This window comes from Saccopteryx bilineata, chromosome 6, assembly GCF_036850765.1.
Source record: "Saccopteryx bilineata isolate mSacBil1 chromosome 6, mSacBil1_pri_phased_curated, whole genome shotgun sequence".
In the NCBI taxonomy this organism is placed as follows: domain Eukaryota; kingdom Metazoa; phylum Chordata; class Mammalia; order Chiroptera; family Emballonuridae; genus Saccopteryx; species Saccopteryx bilineata.
The window spans coordinates 122,958,237-122,972,805 of NC_089495.1; the positions used below are offsets into that span (position 1 = coordinate 122,958,237).

Consider the following 14,569-nt stretch of genomic DNA (forward strand, 5'->3'; position numbering starts at 1 on the left):
CCATGCTGTGAAGAGCTGAGCAGAATTCAATGCTTAGGCTGTCAGATCTCTTCCAGAGGCCTGTTGGAGTGGCCACAGCCCAAGGTCTACTTTCCTTCTGGATCTGTCTTCAGCCACTGGGTCACAGGGCCTCTTTCCACCCATGAAGCAATACAACAACTGCACTGGGGCAGGGGTTGTGGTAGGGGCGGGTCTGGTAGCTCCCGGAACACAGACCCAGACAAGCTATAACAGAAATCATCTTTATTCACACACCCACCCCCTGCCACCACCCCTGAAGGGAGCCTCTTCAGTCCCAGGTCCTGGGTCTGCTGGGAGGGCCACAGAGGGGCTGCCTCAGACAGGACCTAAAACCCCCCAGCTTGGCCCTCTGGAGCTGTGTATTGTGGTTCCTGCCTGTGGAGCATGAGAGGCCCAGTCTACTCTGACGTGGATAGCAGTCTGGCCACTCAGTAGATGCCATAGGTGGGTTCGTGACTGTCTCTGTACCGGTCCAAGTAGCGCAGGGGCTGCCGGTGGGGGAAGCACTTCTGCTTGGGGTGATAAGGGGGTGGCCGCACAAACTCAAATACCGGCTCCCGCATGTCTATAAGAGGGAGGGGTGTGAATGTGGGGAGCTGCTGGCCTGAGCCCCTCTGCTTTGTCTCTAGGCTCAGACTAACCAGTCAGCTCACCTGAGGAATGGCTGACTCCCCATGACCATAGAGAACTGCCTGTTAGGTCAGGACAGGTCTATAAGCTCAGGCCAGCCACCTGCCTCCTCCAGCCCACTGTACCCTTACCCAAAAGCTGGTGAAAGGTGTGGGTAACCGAGTCATCCCAGCGACACTGGAAGAAGGCCAGACCAGCAGGAGTCATGGCTTCCTGGTGTTTCTTATAGAAATCAAAAGTGTGGAAGGTCCGTTGGCCAAGCTGGTAGCTATAAAGAAGATGGGGAGATTTAAGAGCGGGGAAGGGGAACGGGACAGCAGAACCCCACACCCCCTTTGGTTCCACAAGCAATCCCGAGAAGCCCCTCAGGGCCTGCCTAGCACTACTGACCACCCATTTCATGGCCTGAGTTAAGAAAGGCAAGGAGAACTGAGCAAGACTGACCATTGTTGGCAGGCTGGCCTGAGGCCAGGGGTAGGAGAGTATGGAGGGCATGTGTGTGTGGGGTGTAGATTACCAGGGTGAGGGCCGGGTGTCTCCAGAGAAGTCGATTAGCTTGTCCTGCTTGAAGAGCAGGAAGGCAAAGCGATGGAAGCCAGAGCCCCGAGCAGGGAATGGGGGGAGGTAGGGACACGTCTCCTGTCCTTCAGCCATCCTGTTGCCTGGGATGTTGGTTCTGGTAGGAGGAAAAGCAATCCATTAATGGCCACTGGACAGAGTGGCAGCAGGATCCCCACCAATGTACTCCCTGGAGGCTGAAACAATTTCCGAAGGACTGTATAATACAATCACGTAGGAGGTAGAGCTCTGTGAACTTTTGGAGCTCAGAGGTGGAAGATGCGGGTCCCAGAGGCAGTCAGGGTAAGTGCAGAGCCAAGCAACCTGTTTGCTGGGGAGCCACTGGTGCTGCCACGGCCATTCTAGCTGGAGAGCACGCAACCTCTGAGCTGCTTCTCTCTGTTTCCTGAAGTTCTGGGTTTGTCAGAGTGCCTGCCCAGCTTGGTACTGGGATGGGCATTGTACCTACCTGGAGAGGCAGCCCCAGAGGGTCCAGCTGCACAGGCTGGTAACTGCAGTTGAATAAAAATGACAGAAACCAGCCTCCCAGTCACTGGCCTTGATTACCCAGAAGTCCCAAAGCTGGGGTCACCTGCCTAACTTTTGTCCCCTGGCCTGATGCTCAAAGCCAAAAGCCACTGAGAAAACAAAAGGCAGGCCAACCTGAGCATGTCACAGCTGCCAGACTATCCAGAGCCCCTAAGGGTAGCTAAGGAATGTGGAGGCATCGTCCTAGATTTACAGGGGAGGAAATGAGCTCAGGGAGACAAGCCTGTGGGATCAGCCAGGGTCCGCTGCCTGCCTTTCTTCTGTGCCTGTCTTCAGCCACTGACACTCAGGAAACAGATATAAGAGGCCACCCCTAGGGGGGAGGGGCTGATCCAAACTCCCACTGTTAATCTACGGTGAAGCCAAGACTGAATTTAGGTACAGCTCTTCCCAGGATGCCAGGGCCTCCTCCCCAAGCCCAACCCCACCCTAGGTACTCACACCAGCCAATGGACATACTCAGCATCTGGCTCCACCAGGTGTCCATCTACACAAAAACAAACCCATTGAGAGGGCCCAGCCACCCCCTCCCATGGAAAGAGCTGGGCTGGAGTTCTCCACCTGGCCCCTCTCCCAGCTCCCCAAGGCCCTGGCTCATGGGAAGTGAGGGGAGCAGAGAGGCCCAGTGTGCCCTAGACACCTACCCAAGTTGGTGAGCAGCAATGTCCACATGGAGCTTTCGTCTGCCTCATATGTCACCTCTGGGACCTGGGCAGCCTGATGGGGAAAGAATGAGGGAGCTATCACCCCCACTAGGGACAGACAAGCTGTTATAAAAAGTCCTTGTATCTGGAAAGCAGGAGTCTGAGGGAGCCTTGGCAAAAGGAGAGCCCACTCTGATCCAAACACCCTTCACAGCCCCTTCTAGAGGCAGTCAGAAAGAGAAACTTATAGAAGGAACTGCGCAGAGTTGCCTATCCAGAGATCTGAACCACAAGAAGGCCCACATGTCAATGAACGGGTTGGAAGAGCACTCTGAAGACAGTGGGCCAGTCAAAAAAGTTTTTTCTTTCATTTTATTTTTGTAACTAACATTAATGTTTACTAGAAAATCAAAAAGAGGCAAAAAAATCAGATCATGTTGAGGCCATGCGTGTGCCCTTAATCACCATAAAAACCACCTCTATAGCCCTGGCTGGTTGGCTTAGTGGTAGAGCGTCGGCCTAGTGTGCGGAGGACCCGGGTTCGATTCCCGGCCAGGGCACATAGGAGAAGCGCCCATTTGCTTCTCCACCCCTCCGCCGCGCTTTCCCTCTCTGTCTCTCTCTTCCCCTCCCGCAGCCAAGGCTCCATTGGAGCAAGGATGGCCCGGGCGCTGGGGATGGCTCTGTGGCCTCTGCCCCAGGCGCTAGAGTGGCTCTGGTCGCAACATGGCGACGCCCAGGATGGGCAGAGCATCGCCCCCTGGTGGGCAGAGCATCGCCCCTGGTGGGCGTGCCGGGTGGATCCCGGTCGGGCGCATGCGGGAGTCTGTCTGACTGTCTCTCCCTGTTTCCAGCTTCAGAAAAATGAAAAAAAAAAACAAAAAAAAAAAACCCACCTCTATAAATGCTCTCAAAAGGAATTGTTTGTGATCCTACAGTGGGATGTGTCTGGGTAGAGGCAGGAAGGGGCACAGCTAGCAGTTACCTCAGTTGGAGTGACTTCATTGCCATGGTACACAGGCATCAAATCATCCTCACCCACTGAGTAGGCCACATGCAGGGGAACACGGGGCACGAAGGTGGCACCCTGGAACAGATCTCGATAGAGGCCGTAGTACTCTGCCAGACGCTGCTTGTGGTAGGGGCCACAGGTCCTCTCCCATTCAGCTCGCACAGCCTCCAGTGGGATGCGCACTGGGAAGGAAAAAGGCCAGTTGGAACATGGAGGGGGCAGGAACACACCAAAGCCCTGTCTCCTGTGTGGGCTTACCTGTGCGGAGGCGGGCAGCTTGCTCCTCCTCCACATTGGCCCGCAGCTCCCGGAGGACCCCTTTCCGCTCCAGGAGCTGTTGAGTCCGACAGACCTTTGGTGGAGGCAGCCCAATGTCAATCTTGTCTTTGGGATCTAGGGAGGAAAGATGTGCTGGAGGAAGTGGGATCAATTATTGGTAAAGCCCCGGGTCCTTACTTAGTCCTCTCCTCTCACTTGCCCAAGCTCTGCTGCTAAAGCTTTCCTTTTAATTCATGAAACTGTGTAGTCTGCTCCAAAGACCTGAACAGGATCCCAATTATAGTTGGGATCACCATCAAGTCTGTTCACAGGTGTCTAGACACACACCTGTGTCCTCAGTAGAAGACCTGAAGCTAGAAGGACTTGAAACTTCTCACACAAACCATACAAGTCACCTGGGAAATTTAATAAATTTTATTCTGATTCAGCAGGTCAGAGTGGGGCCTGAAATTGCATTTCTAACAAGCTCCTAAGTAATGCCCTTGTTGCTGGTCCCAGAACACATTCTGAGTAGGTAACTTTTAGCCCAATACCTTTTTTCCATTTACATTACACAATAACAATAATTAAGACACACTAAACCCTTATTAAGAATGGATTAATCTAGGAATTCCAATGGACTGTGTCCTTTAATCCTCATAATTCTGTGATACAATTATTTGATTTTTTAGTTGAAGAAACTGAAGCTCAGGGAAGTCACTCGAAAGAGGTTGACTTGGGTTGAATCAGTCTGTACAGATTTCATGCCTGGCACCTTAAGCACTATAAACACTGCCTCTGTAAATGCTTTCCAAAAAGATGCACATGGAAGTTGCTCAAGGGCAGAGTTCCCGAGTCACCTTGCTCAGGGCTTTCAAGTTTATGCACCAAAGTATTGCACACTATGTGGATGCAAGGATCCAAAGATGGTTAAGACAGGCTGGATCCTCGTCCTTAGGGAGCTCACAATCTGGGAGGGAGACAGCAAAAAGTAAGGATACAGTGTGGCCTGGGTTACATATTGAGCATTTTAGGAGCACAGAGCGGCGTCCTAACTCGGAATGGCGGGGTGGGGAGGACGAACACGTATTTTAGGGGTAGAAATAGCTACAGTGGAATTCCAATAGTGGGGGACAGAATTTTCCAAGCAGTGGGGCGGGCCAACAGGTGTGAAAAGTCGTGGCTGGACAAAACCGCCAACGGAGATACAGGCTGGCCCCATCCCGCAATGCTCAAGGAGGATGCCGGTGGGGCCCCCGAGTCTTGAGTCTGGCGCCCACAGCCCCTTTCTCCGGTCGCCCCGCACCTGACTCCTCCCCAAAATGTTCCCGGTAGGTCCGCCACCAGTGCGGGGCCCGTGCTTCCTGCTCCGCCCGGCGCCGGTAGCGGTCGAAGCTGCGGTATTTCTCCAGCCGATCCAAGTTGCTCACATCGATGTCCTCGTTGGGCATCGGCCCCAGAGGTGGGGTCCGGCGGCTCAGCGCGGCTGCGGGTAGAGAGCAGGACGTCAGGCGGGCTCGAGCTACGGCCCAGCCCCGCAGAGGCCGAAGCGGGGAGTGGCTCGAGCCCCAGAGTTTGGGCTAAATGGGAACCTGTGAAAGCCCCCCCCCATCCCCTCACCCGATGTGCTGAAGCCCCGCCACCCCACACTTCCGCCCAGCAAGGTTCGCCACCAGGGCGCCGCCATCTTGCTTCAGGTCGGGCAGAGGAGGCGGGACTAGTTTCTGAGTGCGGCGCGGAGGCCCCGCCTACAAGGCCCGCGCCCCGTCTGCTAGGTCCCGCCTCCGGGTCGGCGACCTAGGAGCAACGCCCCTGCCCAGACCCTAGATTCCTCCTTCCCGGAAGCCTGAGGTCCTTTCTACTCGAAGGGGTCCTGAAGTCCCCAGTAGATGACTGGGCGGAACTGCGAGCAGTCCAGGCTCCTGCCCGCGGCATGCCACCAGGGGTAGCACAGGTCGGGGGCGGTAGGCCGGGCCAGGCAGCTGCCCAGATGCGCGAAGGTCGTCGCTTTGTGGGGTTCCAGTGAGGCTCGACCCAATCCCAGAAAGCAGCGTCCTGTGCCCCCAGGGGGTGCGAGCACGGATTCTGCAGTCAGGCTCCTTGGGCTCAAATTCTAGACTGTTCCCTGGACTGATAGCTCAGTTGTTAGAGCGTCCACACAGTTGTTAGAGTTGTTGGAGCTCAGAGGTTACTGGTTCCATCCCTAGTCAGATCACAGGGACAAACCAATGTTCCCCTCCCCCCTTCCTTTTTCTCCAAAATTAATAAATAACCTGACCAGGTGGTGGCGCAGTGGACAGAGCGTCGGACTGGGATCCCAAGGACCCAGGTTCGAGACCCCGAGGTCGCCAGCTTGAGCGCAGGCTCATCTGGTTTGAGCAAAACTCACCAGCTTTGCCCAGGGTCGCTGGCTCAAGCAAGGGGTTACTCGGTCTGCTGAAGGCCCACGATCAAAGCACATGTGAGAAAGCAATCAATGAACAACTAAGGTGTTGCAATGCGCAAGGAAAAACTGATTGATGCTTCTCATCTCTCTGTACCTGTCTGTCCCTGTCTATTCCTCTCTCTGACTCTGTCTCTGTAAAAAAAAAAAAAAAAAGGTAATAAATAAAAAAAATTAAAATGCAATTCTAGATTGTGACCTTCATCACACCCATTCATTTGCCTCATTTGGGACAAAATCAGATAATCATAGTACCTACCTCAGGGTTGTTAAGATTAAACTAATATGTACGCACTTAACTGCCCTGGCTGGGTAGCTGAGTTGGTTAGAGCGTTGTCTTTATACACCAAGGTTGCAGGTTTGATTCCCGGTCAGGACACATAAAAGAATCATAAGTAAGTGGAACAACAAGCCGATGCTTCTCTCTTCTCCCCTCTCTTCTCTATTTACTTTTTTTTTTTTTTTTGTATTTTTCCGAAGCTGGAAATGGGGAGAGACAGTCAGACAGACTCCCGCATGCGCCCGACTGGGATCCACCCGGCACGCCCACCAGGGGGCGATGCTCTGCCCACCAGGGGGCGATGCTCTGCCCCTCCGGGGGAGGGGCGTCGCTCTGCCGCGACCAGAGCCACTCTAGCGCCTGGGGCAGAGGCCAAGGAGCCATCCCCAGTGCCCGGGCCATCTTTGCTCCAATGGAGCCTCGCTGCGGGAGGGGAAGAGAGACAGAGAGGAAGGAGAGGGGGAGGGGTGGAGAAGCGGAGAAGCAGATGGGCGCTTCTCCTGTGTGCCCTGGCCGGGAATCGAACCCGGGACCCATTGCATGCCAGGCCGACGCTCTACCACTGAGCCAACTGGCCAGGGCTCTATTTAAAATCGATTAAAAAATTATAAAGCATTTACTTTGGTACATGAATTAGCTTTTGCTCACTTTCAACTTACTAGTATCCACACAGCAGCATAAGCCACCTGGTTAAGACAATGTCTGCATAAATTTTGCCAGGGCTGTATTGCTCATTGTATGTGTGTGTGTGACAGAGATAGAGAGACACAGAGTGGAACAGAGAGAGACAGAAAGGGAGATAGATGAGAAGCATCAATTCTTTGTTGTAGCAACTTAGTTATTCTTTGACTGCTTTCTTATATGTGCCTTGACCCTGGGGGGGTGGCTACAACAGAGTGAGTGACCCCTTGCTCAAGCCAGTGACCTTGGGCTCAAGCCAGCAACCTTGGGTTTCAAGCCAGTGACCCTGCGCTCTGGCCGGATGAGCCCATGCTCAAGCCAGCGGCCTCAGGGTTTCGAATGTGGGTCTTTCACGTCCTAGTCTGACGATCTACCCACTGTGCCACTGCCTGGTCAGGCTGTGTTGCTCTTGAGATCCAAAGCTAACAAGGTAAATTTGGTACTCCAGGTGATCTGGTCCCTGTGTCCTGGTACTCCAGCTTCCGTGACACCAAACCATCTTATCTTCACTTACTCAGCACTGTGCTCTCCCTGACACAGGACCTTAGTACATGCTATCACTTCTGCCTTCCACTCTTCACCTTTCCCCCTGTGGCTTGGCTGCCTCCCAGCCTCAGTCAAGTAGTCCCTCCAGAAAGCTTTTCCTGATGTTCCAAGCTAGGGCTGGCAACCAACTCAGTTGCTCTGGTACTAGCAGAAGCTTGACTCTCACATGCACACTGAAATGGACTGAAGGAGTCTCTCCATCCAGCAGGAAGTAGCACCACACCTTGAAATTGGTTTACATAAACGGCAGCCAAAGAGCTAAACCTCTCACCATTACTGCCAATTCACCCATAAGTGCACACCTACTATGTGTTAGGGCCATTAAGACCTAGTCCTGCTCTTGAGGAATCATCTCTCATTAATTTGTGAAATCCTGCTAACTGCACACAGCAAACTGAAGGTTGCAGGTAGACTAATACTGTCCATCAGGCCAGGAGGAGCACAGGGGTTCGTTTGTTCTTAAGGTTCTATATGTTTACATCTGACCTCCTTTGCTATATTGTCTTTTTCTTTTTTGCTTCTGAATTCTCTTCTATGTACCTCTAACCTCACCCTAGCCAGCTAGTCCACAAACAAAGAAGCACAAGGCCTCCAGGGGTAAAGCCACAGGCTTGGGGTCAACCTCGTGGCTTATATTTCTATCTATCTATCTATCTATCTATCATCTATCTCTCCATTACTCCTTACTTTTGAGAAACATGCTTGCTCTCTTTCTATCCTAGAACCTTCAAAGAGGGGTTCATTTATAATATAACTGTTTGAAAGGCCAAGAATGACTTCTCATATATATCAACTTGAAGCAAATAATGTGGATAACATGTGAAATGAGAGGTGATGGCCCCACCAGTGTTTTTTGTTTTTTTTTTCATTTTTCTGAAGCTGGAAACAGGGAGAGACAGTCAGACAGACTCCCGCATGCGCCCGACCGGGATCCACCCAGCACGCCCACCAGGGGCGACGCTCTGCCCACCAGGGGGCGATGCTCTGCCCATCCTGGGCGTCGCCATGCTGCGACCAGAGCCACTCTAGCGCCTGGGGCAGAGGCCACAGAGCCATCCCCAGCGCCCGGGCCATCTTTGCTCCAATGGAGCCTTGGCTGCGAGAGGGGAAGAGAGAGACAGAGAGGGAAAGCGCGGTGGAGGGGTGGAGAAGCAAATGGGCGCTTCTCCTGTGTGCCCTGGCCAGGAATCGAACCCGGGTCCTCCGCACGCTAGGCCGACGCTCTACCGCTGAGCCAACCGGCCAGGGCCCCACCAGTGTCTTTTTTTTTTTTTTTTCCAGAGACAGAGAGAGTCAGAGAGAAGGACAGACAGGAATGGAGAGAGATGAGAATCATCAATCATCAGTTTTTCTTTTTTTTTTTTCTTTTTATTTTATTTTTATTCATTTTAGAGAGGAGAGAGAGAGGGAGAGAGAGGGAGAGAGAGTGAGCGAGCAGGGAGGAGCTGGAAGCATCAACTCCCATATGTGCCTTGACCAGGCAAGCCCAGGGTTTCAAACCGGCAACCTCAGCATTTCCAGGTCGACGCTTTATCCACTGCGCCACCACAGGTCAGGCCAATCATCAGTTTTTCATTGCGACACCTTAGTTGTTCATTGCTTTCTCATATGTGCCTTGACCATGAGGCTACAGCAGACCGAGGAACCCCTTGCTTGAGCCAGCGAGCTTGGGTCCAAGCTGGTGAACTTTGCTCAAACCAGATGAGCCCGCGCTCAAGTTGGCGACCTCGGGGTCTTGAACCTGGGTCCTCCGCATCCCAGTCTGCCGCTGTATCCAATGCGTCCACCGCCTGGTCAGGCCCACCAGTGTCTTTTTTTTAAAATTTTTTTACAGAGACAGAGAGAGAGAGTCAGAGAGAGGGATAGACAGGGACAGACAGACAGGAACAGAGGGAGATGAGAAGCATCAATCATCAGTTTTTTGTTGCAACACCTTAGTTGTTCATTGATTGCTTTCTCATATGTGCCTTGACTGTGGGCCTTCAGCAGACCGAGAAACCCCTTGCTCGAGCCAGCAACCTTGGGTCCAAGCTGGTGAGCTTTTTGCTCAAGCCAGATGAGCCCGCGCTCAAGCTGGCAACCTCAGGTCTCAAACCTGGGTCTTCCATGACCCAGTCCAACACTCTATCCACTGCGCCACCTCCTGGTCAGGCGACACATCTTTCCCTTGTTCCATCCATACTGACCCTCCATGTCAGGTACCAGGTTTTGTGGGGTCACTTTTCTGTGACCGCATCACTGTCCTCAGTCTTCCCTGCACCATTGCAAGTAGCCTTCTAATGGCTTGCCTGTTCTCTCTTGACTCTTCTGGTCCTCCATCCACAGCCACAATGTATTTTCTTTCTTTTTTTCTTGTATTTTTCTGAAGTTGGAAACAGGGAGGCAGTCAGACAGACTCCAGCATGCGCCTGACCAGGATTCACCCAGCACGCCCATCAGGGGGCGATGCTCTGCCCATCTGGGGCGTTGCTCTGTTGCAACCAGAGCCATTCTAGCGCCTGAGGCAGAGGCCACAAAGCCATCCTCAGCGAGAGGGATAGATAGGGACAGACAGACAGGAACGGAGTTGCTGTTGGTAAACCTCTTACCAACTTTGCTCCAATGGAGCCTTGGCTGTGGGAGAGGAAGACAGAGACAGAGAGGAAGGAGAGGGGGAGGGGTGGAGAAGCAGATGGGTGCTTCTCCTGTGTGCCCTGGCCGGGAATCGAACCCTGGACTCCTGCACACCAGGCCAATGCTTTACCACTGAGCCAACCGGCCAGGGCCAACACAATGGATTTTCTAAAATGCAAATATGGTCTAATCCTGTATAAAACCTTTCAGTGAATACCCATTGCTGTGAAGATAAAAATTCAAACTTTTCAACAAGGTATACAAAACTATCGATATATCAACATGCTCCCTAATTCTAAACTAATTTCTCAGTCTCGAAGGCCAAGTTCTCCCCTGTGTGGGTCTCCCTGTACACCCCCCAACTTGTGCCTGTAATCACCCAAATATCTGTCAGGTGATCGCTTAAATGCTAGCTGCTCCTGGACTGTGCCCTCCAGCTCTTCACACTGTTAGTGTGTTGAGAGGATCTTTCAAGCTTCAAGGTTTCTAACAGGCCCAGGTGCTTCTCTCCTCAGAGAGCCACTGCCCAGTAGGCGGCAGCTTCATCTACTTCACAATAGACCCATGCCCGCAAGCTCCTCCTGAAGGCACCGCCGTGATGTGGCTGGGGTTTGGAATTGTCCAGGCAGAACTCCAGCCCAGGCTCTGCCATGCGCTGTGTTACCTTGGGCAGATCATTTAACCTCCCTGGGCCTCAGTCCTCTCACCTGTGAAGTAGGGGTGATAACCATCCCCTTTAGGCTGTGGCGTGGAGCTTGTAGGCTGGAGAGTCCCAGTGCTGGCCAGTTTCACAGCAAATAACAGTGTTACAGAGCAAACATTCTTTTTGTTTAATCATAGTTTAATTAGGGTTCAGAAAAAATTGAGTGAATAACTTCCTCTGAAAAAATACATCAACTCTGAGAAAGATTGCAGTTATTGTGGGAGAGAAGTTGGTAAGTTAAATTACTGTTTTCGCCTGACCAGGCGGTGGCGCAGTGGATAGAGCATTGGATGGGATGGAGAGGACCCAGGTTCAAGACCCCGAGGTCACCAGCTTGAGCGCGGGCTCATTTGGTTTGAGCAAAAAGCTCACTAGCTTCGACCCAAGATAGCTGGTTTGAGCAAGGGGTTACTCGGCCTGCTAAAAGGCCCACGGTCAAGGCACATATGAGAAAGCAATCAATGAAAAACTAAGGTGTTGCAACGAAAAACTGATGATTCATGCTTCTCATCTCTTTCCGTTCCTGTCTGTCTGTCCCTATCTATCCCTCTCTCTGACTCTGTAAAAAACAAAAAATTACCATTTTCTATTCTGAAAATAACAAAAAGTTCTATTTCCTGTCTGGTTGTAGAGATACATGTGCCCAAAATAGCTGAGAATAAACACCACAAGGAAGGCAAAAGCTGTAAAGCTAGGACATGCTACAGGCTCTAAGAGAAAGTCTCAGAAATACCCAAAGTGGTAACAAGGAACATTCGGCTGGAATTTGGCATTCTTCTCAGTCATCTTTGTCTTTTCTCCATGGTTAAGGATGTGTGTGAATTCAATGTATTTGAAATTTCCCTTTTTGTCAATAGGCACTTCTCTACAGCATATACAGTTCCTTGTCTGTAAATTAATCTCCCATTATTGTCAGCAGCTCTCAGGTAACCTTCCTGAATGGTGTCAGCTACTTCTTCATCAAAGAAAACAAAAGCATGTTTGATAACGTCTTCTCGGTCTGTGCCATCCAAACATCATGAGGAACATGGTATAATGTGGGACCTGGTACTTCATTCATCATGGCATCTGCTCATTGGTTGCATTTTTCCCCAAGGAGGCAAGCATCTCATGTAAATCTTCCTTGTCAAGGAAACCAACTCTGTTCTGATCAAGCATGTTAAAGGCCTCTTTGAACTCCTAAATCTGTGACTGGTCAAACATTGGGGAACACACTGGATGTTGTGCGCTGGGGGCACTTCTTGGTGGTCTTGGCCTTTGCCCTATGGTAGTGGTTAGATCCCTGCACAGCCACAAGAATCTGAGCACTTCAGTGACCCTTCCCACTGCCTTCCCTGCTGTGATCACCACCTCCTACAACCAGAGCCATTAATATCCATCACTTCCGGCCTCTACAGAGCAAACATTTCTAAGAAATAAGTACAAACTGATGAGCCATGGGGCAATTGTAAGAATCCAGTCATTAAGGCCCTGGCCGGTTGGCTCAGTGGTAGAGCATCGGCCTGGCGTGTAGAAGTCCCGGGTTCAATTCCCGGCCAAGGCACACAGGAGAAGCGCCCATTTGCTTCTCCACCCCTCCCCATCTCCTTCCTCTCTGTCTCTCTTCCCCTCTCACAGCCGAGGCTCCATTGGAGCAAAGATGGCTCGGGCGCTGGGGATGGCTCCTTGGCCTCTGCCGCAGGCGCTAGAGTGGCTCTGGTTGTGGCAGAGCAACCCCCCCCCCAGAGGGGCAGAGCATCGCCCCCTGGTGGGCAGTGTCGCCCCCTGGTGGGCGTGTCGGGTGGATCCCGGTCGGGCGCATGCGGGAGTCTGTCTGACTGTCTCTCCCCGTTTCCAGCTTCAAAAAAAAGAAAAAAGAATCCAGTCATTAAGAATATAGTCCCTGGCCGGTTGGCTCAGCGGTAGAGCGTCGGCCTGGCGTGCAGGAGTCCCTGGTTCGATTCCCGGCCAGGGCACACAGGAGAGGCACCCATTTGCTTCTCCACCTCTCCCTCTCTCCTTCCTCTCTGTCTCTCTTCCCCTCCCGCAGCGAGGCTCCATTGGAGCAAGGATGGCCCAGGCGCTGGGGATGGCTCTGTGGCCTCTGCCTCACGCGCTAGAATGGCTCTGAATGCAACAGAGTGACGCCCCAGAGGGGCAGAGCATCGCCCCATGGTGGGCGTGCCTGGTGGATCCCGGTCAGGCGCATGCGGGAGTCTCTCTGACTGCCTCACCGTTTCCAGCTTCGGAAAAATAAAAAAAAAAAAAAAAAAAAAAAAAAAAAAAAGAATATAGCACCTGCCTGACCAGGTGGTGGCGCAGTAGATAGAGCGTCGGACTGGGATGCAGAGGACCCAGGTTCGAGACCTCAAGGTCACCAGCTTAGACCCAAAGTCGCTGGCTCAAGCAAGGGGTTATTCGGTCTGCTGTAGCCCCACAGTCAAGGCAAAGGAGAAAGCAATCAATGAATAACTAAAGTGTCGCAATGCGCAACAAAAAACCGAATGATTGATGCTTCTCATCTCTCTTCGTTCCTGTCTGTCTGTCCCTGTCTATCCCTCTCTCTGACTCTCTGTCTCTGGAAAAAAAAAAAAAAAAAAAAGAATATAGCACCTGACCAGGCGGTGGTGCAATAGATAGAGAATCAGACTGGGACACAGAGGACCCAGGTTTGAAACCCCAAGGTTCAACAGCTTGAGCACAGGGTCATCAGCTTGAGTGCGGGGTTGCTGGCTTGAGCATGGGATCATAGACCTGATCCTATGGTCACTAGCTTGAGCCCAAGGTCGCTGGCTTGAGCAAGGGGTCACTCGGTCTGCTGTAGCCCCCCCCCCCAGTCAAGGCACATGTGAGAAAGCAATCAATGAACAACTAAGATGCCACAACAAAGAACTGATGTTTCTCACCTCTCTCCCTTCCTGTCTGTCTGTCCCTATCTGTCCCTCTCTCTGGCTCTCTGTCAAAAAATTAATATAAAAGAGAAATGCTCAGATATGTGCCAAGGAGGCATGCACAGCAGGGTTTATAATATGGAACCCTGGAAATATCCTAAACACCTATTAGAAGAATGAATAAATTACGGTATAGTCAAACAATGAAATAGTATTCAGCAATTAAATTCATGAACTGGAGCTACATGAAACAACATGAATAAATGTAAGGAAAAAAGCTGGGAAAAAAGTTTGCAGAAGAACGTATACAATATAATACTATTTAGTTTTTAAACACACACAAATCAATATTCTGTATTGTGGATACATATATAGAGTGAAAGTAAACCATAAATATAAGGGCTAGCTCTGAATCATGTTTGGCAAGAGATGAACAGGAGTTGGATTTTAAAAAGATATATAGCAATTTAACAGGTCCAAGATGAAGGCTGTAAAGTCCAGGGGTCTCCAAACTTTTTACACAGGCGGCCAGTTCACTGTCCCTCAGACCATTGGAGGGCTGCCAAATACAGTGGTCCTCTCACTGACCACCAATGAAAGAGGTGCCCCTCCCAGAAGTGCAGTGGGGGTTGGAAAAATGGCCTCAGGGGGCCGCATTGCGGCAGCCCTAGTTTGGAGACACCTGCTGTAAACTGTTGGTAAACAAATTAAGAGCCCTCTGAAAGCTGAGACAAGAGGCACAAACTGCCTGCTCAGGGCCC

General features: G+C 51.7%; 1 protein-coding gene and 1 pseudogene across 1 annotated transcript; both read right to left on the reverse strand.

The window, feature by feature from the left end:
* Positions 1-228: 228 nt before the first annotated feature.
* On the reverse strand, positions 229-5,419 carry MRPL38 (mitochondrial ribosomal protein L38). Its single transcript, XM_066236381.1, has 9 exons — positions 5,293-5,419; positions 4,979-5,158; positions 3,673-3,807; positions 3,388-3,596; positions 2,403-2,475; positions 2,200-2,245; positions 1,169-1,327; positions 783-919; positions 229-586 (listed from the first exon to the last, which is right to left on the reverse strand). The coding sequence occupies exons 1-9, from the start codon at positions 5,357-5,359 to the stop codon at positions 450-452; spliced, it is 1,143 nt and encodes a 380-aa protein (XP_066092478.1). The 5' UTR covers positions 5,360-5,419; the 3' UTR covers positions 229-449.
* Positions 5,420-11,161: 5,742 nt separating this feature from the next.
* On the reverse strand, positions 11,162-12,376 carry LOC136309375 (myosin regulatory light polypeptide 9 pseudogene; annotated as a pseudogene).
* Positions 12,377-14,569: the final 2,193 nt, after the last annotated feature.

Coding starts and splice junctions, on each gene's coding strand:
- MRPL38 (XM_066236381.1), bottom strand. CDS start 5,359: ATGGCGGCGCCCTGGTGGCGAACCTTGCTGGGCGGAAGTGTGGGGTGG. Junction 5,159..5,292: donor GCGGGGCTTCAGCACATCGG/GTGAGGGGATGG, acceptor CTCTACCCGCAG/CCGCGCTGAGCCGCCGGACC. Junction 3,597..3,672: donor AGCTGCCCGCCTCCGCACAG/GTAAGCCCACAC, acceptor TTTCCTTCCCAG/TGCGCATCCCACTGGAGGCT.